General features: G+C 35.6%; 1 protein-coding gene across 1 annotated transcript in view; it reads left to right on the top strand.

Annotated features, from left to right (window-relative positions):
* The window catches only part of FRYL (FRY like transcription coactivator), a 195,019-nt gene that overhangs the window by 125,384 nt on the left and 56,182 nt on the right, over nt 1-13,453 (top strand). Inside the window, exons 33-39 of the mRNA XM_051965725.1 lie at nt 1,147-1,406; nt 1,789-1,929; nt 4,784-4,952; nt 6,185-6,269; nt 6,776-6,888; nt 9,812-9,962; nt 11,169-11,272. Coding sequence (XP_051821685.1) covers nt 1,147-1,406; nt 1,789-1,929; nt 4,784-4,952; nt 6,185-6,269; nt 6,776-6,888; nt 9,812-9,962; nt 11,169-11,272 — 1,023 coding nt within the window. The remainder of the gene's footprint in view (nt 1-1,146; nt 1,407-1,788; nt 1,930-4,783; nt 4,953-6,184; nt 6,270-6,775; nt 6,889-9,811; nt 9,963-11,168; nt 11,273-13,453) is intronic.

Below are 13,453 nucleotides of genomic sequence, written 5' to 3'. Positions count from 1 at the left end.
TTTTCTGACTAACCCTCCCTTTTTAGTCCTTTTACTTCCTTACATTTCCTCTCTCCCTCTCTTCCCCTGGCCCATCTCTTCATCTCTTTTTCTTCTTTCTTCCCCGTCTTGTTTCACACTATTCCTTCTCCCACCTTGTACCCTTTTCCCTACCTTGTCCTCTATTCCCTCCTGCAACTTTTCTCCATTTCTGTTTTCTCTAATGTCCTCTTTCCTTTTCTTCACTCTCTTTTCATTTACCTCCTTTCTCCTTCCTCTATTCTTCTTTCTCTTATGTCTTCCTCCCATATGTTCCCCAATCCCATTCATCCTTCTTTTAATCCCCAAACACTGAAGGCAATATAAAAAACATAATACATTATTCTTTGCCTGCCCGTTGATAACTTATTTCATCTTTGCCAAATGATCTCTTAAAGGTTTTCTATCAGAGTCCTTTGTATATCCTAAATCATTAAAGTGCTTAAATTGAATTTTTATGTTGTCCCAGAGTCACTTTTGTAGACATAAAGTTAGTTGTATACATTCCATGTTGAAATAATTTTTACTAATGTCCTCAGAGAAATTTATGCCAGCCTTTTTTTTTTCAGTTGAATATGAAAATTAAGCCTCAAAAAGAAAATGAAATTAAAGTCAGGATATCTAACTTGCAGTCCAAAGTACTCACCTGATGGAAGTCATATGCCTATATTTAACTGTTTTAAATTTGAAGATATTTAGTAATTAAGTAGTTTAAAATTTCATTTTACTTGAAGATCTTATTTTTTCTTTTCTTTAAGAAAAGACATAATATCCATAGAGTTGTAGTACTTTGCAATTGAATGGAACTTCTGTCTAGTCTTTAAGCCAATGTACAAATTTTCTTTTTATTGCATCCCTGGCAAATAATCATCTAACCTTTATCTTAATAGCTCCTGTGACAGGAAGGATGAGAACTTTTTTTCTATTCTGCAATTAAGTTTCCTTTTTAAACATTGAAAAATATCTCAGGCATAAAAGAAGACTGACTATTTTTAGCTATTGATTTTTTTATTCTAATATCACTTAGCTTAAAAAAAAGGTCAAATGATCATTTTAAATACCTATAATTTTGCAAATGCAAATAAGTCCAGTTTGTTTTAGCATGAACTGTCACAATTTTTTTTACAGAAATAAGTCAAAGAATTCAAACAGCTCATCCAGCTGGGAGACAAATAATGTTGCACTATTTGTTACCATGGATGAATAATATAGAGTTGGTGGATTTAAAACCTTTGCCAACAGTAAGGCGGCACGATGAAGATGAAGATGAAGCTTTAAAAGACCGAGAACTCATGGTGAATAGCAGGCGTTGGCTACGAGGAGAAGGTTGGGGGTCACCACAGGCTACAGCCATGGTTTTGAACAATTTGATGTACATGACAGCAAAGGTAACCTGATCTTTGTATTTGCTATAAAGAATATTAAAGCTGGTTTGAAAGAGATAATGTGCTAAATTTATAGAACAATTAACATGTGAGATTCTAAATGCTTTCTTGAAGAAGTTTCTCATTTGTTAGAAATGACACTTTCTCTGACTGTTCTTGCCCTGAGAGATAACTAATTTATATTTAAATTATAGTAAAGGAAATGAGTAGTCATTTGATTTGTCAAAGAAATTGAACATAATGCCTATAGCTGCATCAGTGAGCTTTAGATGATGGTGCTTCATGGGCAAAGCCTTTTAGAGTAATTCATTAGAAAATCATTATGTGCATTTCTATTTTACATTTTAATCTTTTTTAATGAATGTGTCTTAATTTTGTTTCATAGTATGGTGACGAGTTGGCGTGGTCAGAGATTGAGAATGTTTGGACCACACTAGCAGACAGCTGGCCAAAGAATTTGAAAATAATTTTGCACTTTTTGATCAGCATTTGTGGAGTGAATAGTGAACCCAGCCTCTTGCCTTATGTATGTATTCAGTTTAACAGCGATCTTCTGAACACCCATTCCATGCACAGGCAATATAATACAGTATAGAAAGGCTTAGGAGAGCCGGGGAGGCCACGGCCTGGCATCCTGCTGGTGGTGAGCCTTCGCCCAGCTGCCTCCTGAGATGGGCTATTGCATTGTGGGTCAGCTCCAACTTCTAGGACGTTTCTTCAAAGACTGAGCTGGAGTCGGCTGCTCTGTCACTTCTACCTATAGTGCTCCTTTTGGAGTCAAGCCGGAAAAGTCAGAGAATTAGAGCTGGATGGAGCTGGAACCCTCATGTGACAGATGAAGGTCACAAAGTGAGCAGCCAGTGAGTGTGGATTCCAAAGCTGGGGCCCCTTCCTGGCCTCTCCCAGCTCTCTTCCCTCTCACTGGTCAGAGGGGAAGTGGAAGCTACAGCCACTGTGTTCTACTCTCTTTGTACTCTTCCCTCCCTCTTTCTGGGATGCCGTGTAGGGGATTCGCCTGAGTCATTGTAATATTAATTGGTGACATTGCTGTAGAAGTTATACCACATTGGAGCCTCCCAGTAATTGTGTGTGATGTCATATTACGACTGTTGTCCCCGTTTTATAGGGGGGAAAAATGAGGCTAAGAGAGATGAAGTAATTAGCCCATAATCACACAAGTGACTGTCGGAGGAATGGTTTAGCCTTTTCTAGGATACTTCATTGCCTTGAATTGAAATCAATTTCAGTAGTGACTGCTGCCCTCTAAATGAGAGCCCCTCAAACTCTTGAAGACAACTGTTCTGTTTATGCAAAAGACCACTATTTTCTCCAATTAATTTATATATGACAAAATTGCAAATCCCCTTATTATTTCAGTTGCTCTCCCTTGAACTCCCTTGATTAAATTGCTCCTCATGGTGTGGTTCAAAATTAAGCCCAGAATTCCCAGTACAATCTGCACAGAACCCATCATCTTGGTCATTCTGAACACTCCAAAAACAGCCTGAGAGGTCATTCCCTTTTTTTTTCCTGCCACTGGTAATTCATCATAGTCTCTTGTGCCTGGATTGTGAATAAGAGGTGAATAAAGAGGTCAAGGAGTAGCCAGATACTAGGAAGGCTTGAAGAATCAATGAGAACAGTCAAATAGGGAGTGGGAATTAAGGGCATATCAGAGGTTCAGAGAGGCAGAGAGAGGCTGAGCACAGCAGTGTGAGCCTGAGAGTTGTTTGCTCCACTTTGTCTTTTTATATTTGCTGTCAGGAATTTATGTCAGCAAGGAAGCAAACATGCATTTATTAAGTGCTTACTATGGGCCAGGCCCTTTATATGTCAAATATTTTGTAGTATCACCTTGATCCTCAAACCAGTGGGGGTAGGGGTTGGGGGTGGGAATGTAGGTGCTAATATTATCCACAATTTACTGATAAGGAAATGAACTAAACAGGGTTGAGTAACTAGCCTGGGATCACACAGCTACTAAGGATCTGAGGCTGGATTTGAACTCAGGTCTTTGTGTTTTCTGGTTCAGGACTCTGTTACATGGCCTGTTAGGGAATGGGTGGATATGAGGCGCAAGTGCATGGGCAGGGAAATGGTGGCAGCTAGCAGCCAGCTAGCTGATGAGAACAATCTCTTTGGATTCAATACTGGCTAATGCAAGTAAGAAGGGGGGCCCTAATACTGTAGGAGAGGGTCCAGGGTGAGTAAGGGTACACCCAAAGACAGAACTTTTTTGGCATGCCAATCTTGACACATATGAAAAAAGTACAAGATGGTATAAAATACAGCATTAATCTGAATAGGATGATTTGCTGTAGTAAGTATTGGATGTAGGTTTAGGTACAAGGACAGGAATATGACAATAGTTAATAAACTTATCAAGGTAAGTTTTCTATAGCCATCGAATTTTAAATGCTCCATAATGATTTGGTAAGATTTGGATAGCAGAAAGGAAGAGAGACAGAATTCTCTAGTTGGAAAAGAGAACTATAAAGACCTAAAGAGCGAGTATAGTAAATGTTGCAGACTCATAAGCACACTAATCTTACCTCAAGTTAGTGTGTGTATGTGTGTGTGTGTGTGTGTATGTGTATACATGTGCACTATAGATATATAGGCAATTGGAGTTAAGTGACTTGGACAGCTAGGAAGTGTTAAGTGACTGAGGCCTAATGACAACATTAGGAATCCTCCTGACACCTGGGCCAGTGTTATACTGACTACATCATCTAGCTGCCACTAGCAGAGTAATCTTAATAGAAGGGAAAATCTATCTGTTGTGAAGAGTAAGTTTTATTTAGATAAAATGGGAAAAAGATTTCAAGTCTTAAGCAATAGAACATTCTATATGGACATTATGGGAAACAGAGCAATGAGCTAGGTTCCCAGGGGAATGATATAATTCAGAATTTTAGGAATTGCTCTCCTCATTCATGATATGTACTGGGAAAAGGAAAGTGTTCCATTAAGTTTTGTAGTAAGTAAGTTTTGTAGAGTGGTGACTAACTGGAAGAAAAAGAAATATTTGACAATGGAAGTTTTGACAAAACTTGGTGACGAAGTAAAATCAAAATAAATCAAAATCAAAAATAAATTTCTGAGAGTGAAAATAAAGGGGGAAATATAATTGGGAGTAGAGGGACAAAGTTTTTGTGTCAACTGTCAACTAAGTATCGTGGTTTTATATACAAGAGGAGGTGGAAGGAAAGGAACATTTAGCGCAAATTCATCTCCCTTTATGAGTACAACAGCTCTGAAAAATGTGCTGAATTTTGAATTATACTTACTTTTAAAACCAACTATTATTTAAATCATTATTATAAGTGATAAATATTAACCTTTCATTATTTTGTTTTCTGCAAATTTTTCCATGACAGGTGAAAAAGGTTATTGTATATTTAGGTAGAGATAAAACCATGCAGCTCTTAGAAGAACTGGTGAGTGAACTTCAGCTCACAGACCCAGTCAGCTCAGGGGTCACTCACATGGATAACCCACCATATTATCGCATTACTTCAAGTTATAAAATACCATCTGTCACCTCAGGTGAGAAGTTATTTAATACTATCATTCCTCTATCAATAGACTGGACCCTTGATCCGTGTGTTCAGCATTATTCTCCCTCCTGGTCTCAAGCTATCCAGTTCCATCAACCACTTAAATAGTTCGTACTGACTACAGACTTCTTGAACTCAATACTTTGATGACTGCTGGGAGGGTGGATTGAAATGAGTAGAAACTTGAAGCCAGGAAACATGATGAGGGCTTAGACTAGGAGAGTGATTATATAAATGGAGAGAATGGGTGTTTGGAAGAGATTTTGTGGAATTAGGAATAGATGTGCAGAGTAAGAGTAAAATGGGGACTTGAATATGGCAACCAAGACCTCTAAGCTTGGTGATAAATAATCGTGGGGAATGATCATGAGTCCTATTTTGGACAGCTAAGTTTGAGGTGCCTCCACAGTGTCCTTTTTGAAAGATTGAATAAGTAGTTTAAGGTGTTCAAATGGAGCTCAGTAGAGAATCTAGGCTTGGATATATGGATATATGAATTGTCTATATAAAGATGGTAATTGAATCAGTACAGAGTATTAAAGTCACCAAATTAGAAAGGGGGGAAAAAGAGGGCTCAGAATACTCTTGGAGCTCAGTCTTAGTTAATGTGTGGCACAGATTATGATCCAGCAAAAGAAAATGTGGTTCAGTGTGATACAAGAAGGAGAGAATAAAGCTAAGTTTTGCAAACACTATGTGCGGTACAGCAGGGCTTCTTAATTCTTTTCCACTTGTGACACCATTTTGCCCAAGAAATTTTTGTGTGACCCCCGGGTAAATAGGTATATAAAATAAGTATACAAATCACACTTTTACTGATAATAAATCATAATTTCATGACCCCACATTCTAAGACCCTACATAGGGTCAAGAACCACAATTTAAGAAGCTGAGTATTACAGCATGCACAGGAACACACATACCTATACAGAGCCAAATAAACTATATTATGTTTTGAATTAAATTAACGTATCACCTCCTTACCTACTTATTTGACAAATTGAGAATAATATCTTGTCTAAGCTACTTATAAGCTACAAACAGATTTTCCGTTTGATTTTTCCAGATAAAACCATTTAACAGCCAAATAAAATTTTTGGCCACATTCTGAGCTAGGTCATAGAGGTTTACATATTATTTGCTAATTATGTAATGCTATATAATCACTTATTAGATTATACATGTTTATAATATATAGATACTTTTCGTTCTAATTTATAGGAACCACTTCCAGTAGCAATACAATGGTGCCTCCTACAGATGGCAGCCTTGACAATAAGCACATTAAAGACAGCACTGAGGAGAAGTAAGTGATTCATCCTATTACTTGAGATTATAATTATTAAATACTTAATCCTTCCAGGATTATTAGTGTTGAACTATGGATTTCAATTTATATTCCTTCATTCAAAATTCTTAAGATAATATATTACTGTAATGGAAATTTTCCTATTTCTTGTAAAGAGTTTGTAAAATATACTTTAAAATAATATATTATCTACAAAAAAATTCTCTGTTGTATTTTGTTTTGCTGTAAAATTTAACCTTTCCTGTCTTTGCATAGCAGATATAAATATCTTAATATCAATATTCTAATTAATAATTGTCAGCAAAAAAATGTTTTTAAGATTTGAATCTTTAGTTAATCTTTGGCATAAAAACTTTAGTTTTTGATCAAGAGGAAAATTAAGAAAATGTAGTCAGTTTCTATTACAATTTTGCAATGTGTATATTTATGCATATAAAATAAGTAATAAAATATACTTATTGGTTTACTGTCACCTATGCCTAATTACTCATTTTTTTCTGCAGCTATGTTCATCTAGACATCTATAGTGGACTGAATAGTAATTTAAATCGTCAACATCACAGACTAGAATCTCGTTACAGTAGCAGCTCAGGAGGATCATATGAAGAAGAGAAAAGTAATGCTCTCAAGTTATTTTTCTATAATTATGAAATATTATAAGTAAAAATAATAAATACTATTAATTTATTTAAAGTGTTAAAAGTGCATTTCCATAACTTAAGCCTATAATTCTATTAACCTATATAGACTATTCTAAGAGTAAATATATTTTCAACAGAGAGCTCATTCCAAAAGACAGTTTTAATCAGTGCTATTTTCATTTTAGGAAGAAAACATGTTGTTATGTTATTAAGTAAATTAAAAATTGAGACTCATCTTATTAAGACTGTAGAAAAGTCAATATTGCAACTAAAGAAAAGTCAAAGTAGTAAAGCAATTGATTTCTCCAAGATGTAGTTAAATAGCTATTGCAAACTTATAGCACATTCTAAAAACGAATGCAAAAATATTTGTGTTTATTTATCAGTTGCTATGTAGTATAATGAATGAATTTTCCTCTCTATTCTCCTTGCTTGTGAAAAGGAATTTTATGAAAATTTCACCCTATCATTTCCTAAGGAACTTAGATTGAATGGTTACTTACTTATTATTATAAATTTTAGGGTGGTTAGAAGAGATAGCTTCTTTTGCTATAAAAATAGCATTGTGTGAAGAAAAAAGATAGCTGATTTAGAATTTTAGAACTTGAAAGCTTGAAGATGTCTTGGGTTTCCAGTCCCTCTTAATTTTATAGAGATAAAGTAAAGTAATTTGTCCAGTATCACAGAAAATGTAATCACTGCTGGAATTGTTCTAACTCTATATCAAGTTCTCTTAATATTATACCATATTATTCCAGTGTGATTTTTATGTCTTGATTCTACAAAATTAAGAAGTAAAAAAGTATAGTAAGTGCCACTTATAAAGCTTACTAGTTTTTCCATTCTTATTTGGGAATGAGAAATTTTAATCATTTAAAATAATATATGCGTTTTAGCTATTTAACAGCATAAAATATAACTTTGAGTCAGTTATTTGGGGATTTTAAAATGTGGGAAAATATATTTTCTTATTCTAATAAACACATGAATTCTTTTCTTTTTGCAAGTATGGACTGAATGACAAATGAAAGTTTGCCATGATTCTAAAATAGAATAATATAGTTCTTGAAGTAGAGTGGGGCTAAGAGATTGGCTAAGATAACTTTTCATGAAGGAGAAACTCAAGCCAGTGACTTATCCTCTTGAAGTCAGTTCTTCTTATATTACCTGTTTCATTTTCTCCTGTCTTCTTTCATTGATCTTTCATTCTAAACAAAATAATAATAGTTATTGACATATGCCCTTTATTTTTCTTTCATTACAGACTATTCTGGTTTTCTATTTTCCTTATGCTGTGCCATGCCCAGAATCATATAAATACTTTTCTTCATTTTTCAGAGGCTTTTTTGCTCCCTATCTCTGAGTTGTAGGAGAAGATTTAGTATAATATAAAAATTAACCAGTGTATTACTGAAGTCCCAAAAGGACCAACTTATAAGGCTGCTTTATCTGTAAAGAAATCTCCTGGTTCTCCAATGTGTTAAGTTCCAGTGTAATGATAGTTCCATCTCTTCACATAGAACTCCCAAAAATATAAATACATATATAACATACATATATGTACACATAAACTTGTATATATGTGTTTATTTTTAGTTATATGCATGTTACATACACACACACACACACACACACACACACACACACACACACACACATATGTTTCCTCCTGAGCTCCAGTCCTATGTCACCAAGTACTTGTTGGATATTTAAAAATGGATCTCCCATGGCCATCTCAAACTCAGCATGCCCCAGGAGGACTTACTGTATTTCCTTCCAAAAACTCTTCTCTTCTTCACTTCCCCCTTTCTATTGTGAGCCCCTCCATCCTTTCAGTGCCCAACTTTGTGGTCATGCTCTCAGCTCCTTACTCTAACTCCCTCTATATTTAGTCATTTGCCATTTAAAAATTCTACTTCTACTGCTTTTGTGTCTATCTCTTTCTTTCCCCTGTCAAGGTCACCACTTTGGTGTCTGTCATTTACTCTCTTGCTGTGAATTCTAGATTCATCTCACTCTCTCAGCTGTCTTCCTGCAAAAAGTTAAGTTCCTAAAGTACAGGTTTGCCTTCTGCTCAGTAAACTCCAGTAACTTAATTGCCTTGAGGATCAAGCATAATTTCTGTTTCACTTTTAAAGCCCTTTACGACTCGACTTCAACTTCCTTGTCTTTCACTGAGTGCTGTCTTTCTTGCTCTTTGTGCTCCATCCACACCTGACTTCTTGTGTCTGTGTCTTTGTGTAGGTTTCTCTGGCTTTGACTTCAGCCTTTCCTCATTTCCACCTCTCGGAATCCCTGGCTTCTCATAGTTTGGGGTCAAGGGCCTCACACGGGAGATTTCTTGATCCCTGCAGCTCTAGTATCTCATCTCTGACTTTAAAAAAGTCAGAGTGGTATAAGTGGTGGTGTTTCCCTGATAGAATATGAACTCCTTGAGAACAGGAACTGTTTCGCTTGTGTCTTTTTAATCCCCAGCACAGGTTTAGGGCTTAGAACCTAAAAAAGGTGCTTAATAAATGCTTTTTTTCATTGAATAATTTGGTACAAAGAATGAGCCTGAATCTGATAAATCTGTGCTGTTAGTAATAGAAAAAATGGATTTGTATGCAGAGGACCTACATCTGAATCTTAACTCTGAAACTTAATTCTCTGTGACTTTGGATAGGTCACTTTCTGTGGTTCATAGTTTATCTTATCTGTTAAATAAAATTAACTTTTGACCTTAAGATTTATGATCTTATTCTTCTCAAATTAGCATTTTTGATAATATATTTATGCTTAATTTTCTGACAAAAATATTTTTAAATTGTGAGGAACTCTTTTTTTATTTCTTTTGAGTAATGTGAAGCTGTTGTAAAACAAATGATGTAGAAAAGGAAAATAATTTTATTTTGATAGGTGATTCAATGCCACTTTACTCTAACTGGCGACTGAAAGTGATGGAGCATAATCAAGGAGAGCCGTTGCCTTTCCCTCCTGCTGGAGGCTGTTGGTCACCATTGGTGGATTATTTGCCTGAAACTTCATCACCTGGATTATCTCTTCACAGGTAAAATTTAGAGTGTAATTCTTTATGAACTTGATAAACTTTTGCCTTTTCTTTATACAATATCAAAAGGTACAAAATGGATCAAACATGAGATTAGGTTCCCATTAGATAGTATGCATCACTAAATCTGTGAATATTTATTAAGCTTCTGCTATGTGCCAGGCAGCATGCCAAGTATTGGGGAGAGAGCCAAAAGAAAGCCTCCGCCTCAGGAGTTTACGGCCCACCTCACTCACTGGCTGCTCCAGGGAGCTGTCCTCTGCCCAGTGGCCGGTAAACTGTTTGGGCAGAGGGGCTAAATCAGGCTGACACTGAAGGGGACTGAAGAGTCTCCCACCCAACGGGGAGTTGGGAGGGTGTCTTCCCCAAGCATGGGAAGACTTCCTCTGTAGGAAGGGCGGATGGCAGCAGGTAGTCCCAGTGGCTGTGAAGGCAGGTGCATGCTGGGAGCATTTAGAGTTTGGTTAGAGCTGAAAGTCATCTAGTGTATCTTGAGCCATCACATCTTCTTGGCTCAGTCCTGCCACTGAGCAAGCTTTACACAGGATAAATAGGACATAATTAGCAGAGGGAAACTGATAGAATTAAAAGGGAATGGGCCAGACTTTTAGGTCAGAAAGGGGATCGTAGTTGGGATTTAAAGGAAGCCAGGCAGCTCAGTGTTTAGAGCAGAGGAGGGAATGTGAGGAATGGCCAGAAAGCTGGAAGATCTTCTCAGGAGGACTCCAATGTCAGTGGTGAGGAGGAAGGTATAAGAAAACTGGAAAGGCGACGGGAGACAGTAGGGAGTGTGGTGGGGAGACATGATAGGACCCAGGCCCAGTGGCTGAATGGAGAGTAGGGGTGGGGGGGCAGAAACTGGAAGGAGCAGTTGTTGGAAAGGTACTTACACTTCATGGTTACAATTCACTACATCTAACACAAACTGCTTTTATAAGAGCACTGTGATTTTGACTGTTAGTTACTACATTAATTTTGGTGTAGCTTTTGTCTTACTCTGTCAGATTATTTTGGCAAGTGATAGAGTGAGGGAACTTGGTGGTGTAATTGCTTATTTTGCTCTGTGGCTTTTGCCTTTCTTTTTATTAATAATCTATATTTAATTGATAAGGGAAATTATTGAAGTGTTTTACATATCTTTACAAAACTCCTGGAGTTTTTGCTTTTACTCTGTAAAGTATTAATTGTATCTATTGCCTTTCTTAGGTGTAACATAGCAGTGATCCTTTTGACTGACCTGATCATTGATCATAGTGTGAAGGTGGAATGGGGAAGCTACCTACATCTTCTTCTTCATGCAATTTTTATAGGTAAAAAGAACATTTTTAAACTTATATTTCTCTATAATAAAATGAAAGATATATGTGTGTATGTGTATATGCATAATTACACTATACACATGCATGCACACAGCCATATGCAACAAATATAAACTTGTCTTATTTTTTTAGATTTTGTATGAAATTATACTCTTAGCATATTTATCTTGTTTTTCTCTATTTTAATATTTTCCATTTTCTTTTTACTTGAAAATATTTTTAGAAGAAATGAGATTCTTAGAAATAAGGCTTCTTTTTAGAAAACTTTATTAAAAGTTTTAGAATAACTTCAAGACCAACTGATCCCAAATGGCCACTGTTTCATGAAACATACAGCTTAAAATATTTATATTACCTCTCTCAGTTCTATTTTTTTAAATCTTCAGATTTTTTTTTTTTTTTTTTGAAGAATACATTCTGTTCTGGCATAAATTTCCCAGAAACAGTAATGGACATAAGTTCTTTCATCATTGCCTTTTTTTCCTTAAATATTTAAAAATATATCTGAACATACTATTTTTTGGTCATTCACTCCTGGCTTCTCTTTTAAAAGTCCTGTCTCAAGGGGAAAAGAAACACATCTAATACCATCCTCCACTCCTGGCTATTAGATTATTTTATGGCTGTGTCAATATAAGGTTTACAACACTAGCTCCTTTAGCAGTTTTTAAAGCTGATGCCAGATCTTACTTTGAAAATACAGAGGAATTCAAGAAGACATTAGGAATGATTGCTATTTTTCATAGTTTTCATTCTGTTTTTATTTTCCCAAAGAATCCCTCTAGAATATTGAATGAGTTTCTGAATTCTTAAGTGACTTTTTTAAAGGAAACTCTGATACTTTGGGGAGAGGAGTGATTGGTTTCCCAAGTTATTGTGTCCTTGAATAAGATGCTTATTGCATTAATGAAATTTATTTCCCTGAAAACATAATTCTAGATACATTTAGTATACATGAAATAGATAAGTTTCTGTGCTTATACAAAAAATGAACTTTCTTTTTTTCTACAAACTTGCAAACATCAATAACTGGTAGCATTTTAATATGTAAAGATTATAGAAATATTGTATATGGAATTGTAAACTTCTGTGATACAGTTGGTTTTTTCAGTGCATATTAAGTTTAACATGATAGTTCCAGAGCTTGCTTACTTCTCAGTGTATCTTTTTTTTTTATTTTGCATCACTATCACTACCTACTACTTCCTCTTGACTAATCTCTCCTATAGAAGTCCTCCCTTATAACAAATATCTTAAGCAAAACAAAGACACACACTGATTATATATTTAAAGAAGTGTCTCATTCTATACTAACATCTGTAATCTCTGCTGTGAGAAGGGCAGAATGTTTCTGAACCATTAGCCATGGCATTGATCAGGCTCCTGAGCTTTTCAGAGTTTCCTTTTACATTTTTGTGGTCTATATTTAGACTGTTCTCTTATTTCTTGTTGCTTAATTCTGTATTACTTCATTCAAGACTTACTAGGTTTCTTTGAATCCACTCTGATCTTACTTTTTCACAGTAATTTTTAACAGTTATTCTATTCCATTTGTACGTTAGTAGTCTTACTCTTCTGAGAAATACATTTTCATTAGATTTTCCTAATCCATTGGTTAAATATTGCTTATAAGAGCTTTATAAACTAAGATTTTACATCTTTTATTTTTAATTCTTCTTATCAGATTCTACTTGGATTCTACTTCTCACTGTCATCCCAGTGTTACATACATCCAGTGTCACTCCAAACTTTTTGTTTTCTGTGAATCTGATAAACCTGTTGTTCATGCCTTTTCATCAATCATTGATTAAAAATGCAAATGGTCCCTAGCCAAGGACCCTAGAACACTCCACTGGAGACCTATTTCTGACCTGATATCAAACCATTACTGACTTGCTTTCAGACCAAGTCATTTAGCTGAGAAAGATCCATGGCTCTTCTGATTTGAAGTGCTTTTCACTCCTCATCTCTCACTGATGTCAGAGCTGTCCTTCATCTTCCTACAAGAGACACTTTATGCTTGCCTGAGAATTTTAGAAGGTTACCTCAGTTCTGTGAAAAAGTACAAAGATTAGGGCAGTTATGACTTACTGTGAAACATATCACAGTGCCTATCCTGAAGGCAGGAAGACCTGAATTCAAATCCTGCATCAGACATTTGACCCTGGGCAA

This window comes from Antechinus flavipes, chromosome 6 (assembly GCF_016432865.1).
Source record: "Antechinus flavipes isolate AdamAnt ecotype Samford, QLD, Australia chromosome 6, AdamAnt_v2, whole genome shotgun sequence".
NCBI lineage: Eukaryota > Metazoa > Chordata > Mammalia > Dasyuromorphia > Dasyuridae > Antechinus > Antechinus flavipes.
The sequence above is the reverse complement of the archived record's forward strand: the minus strand, read 5'-3'. Positions and strand labels throughout refer to the sequence as shown.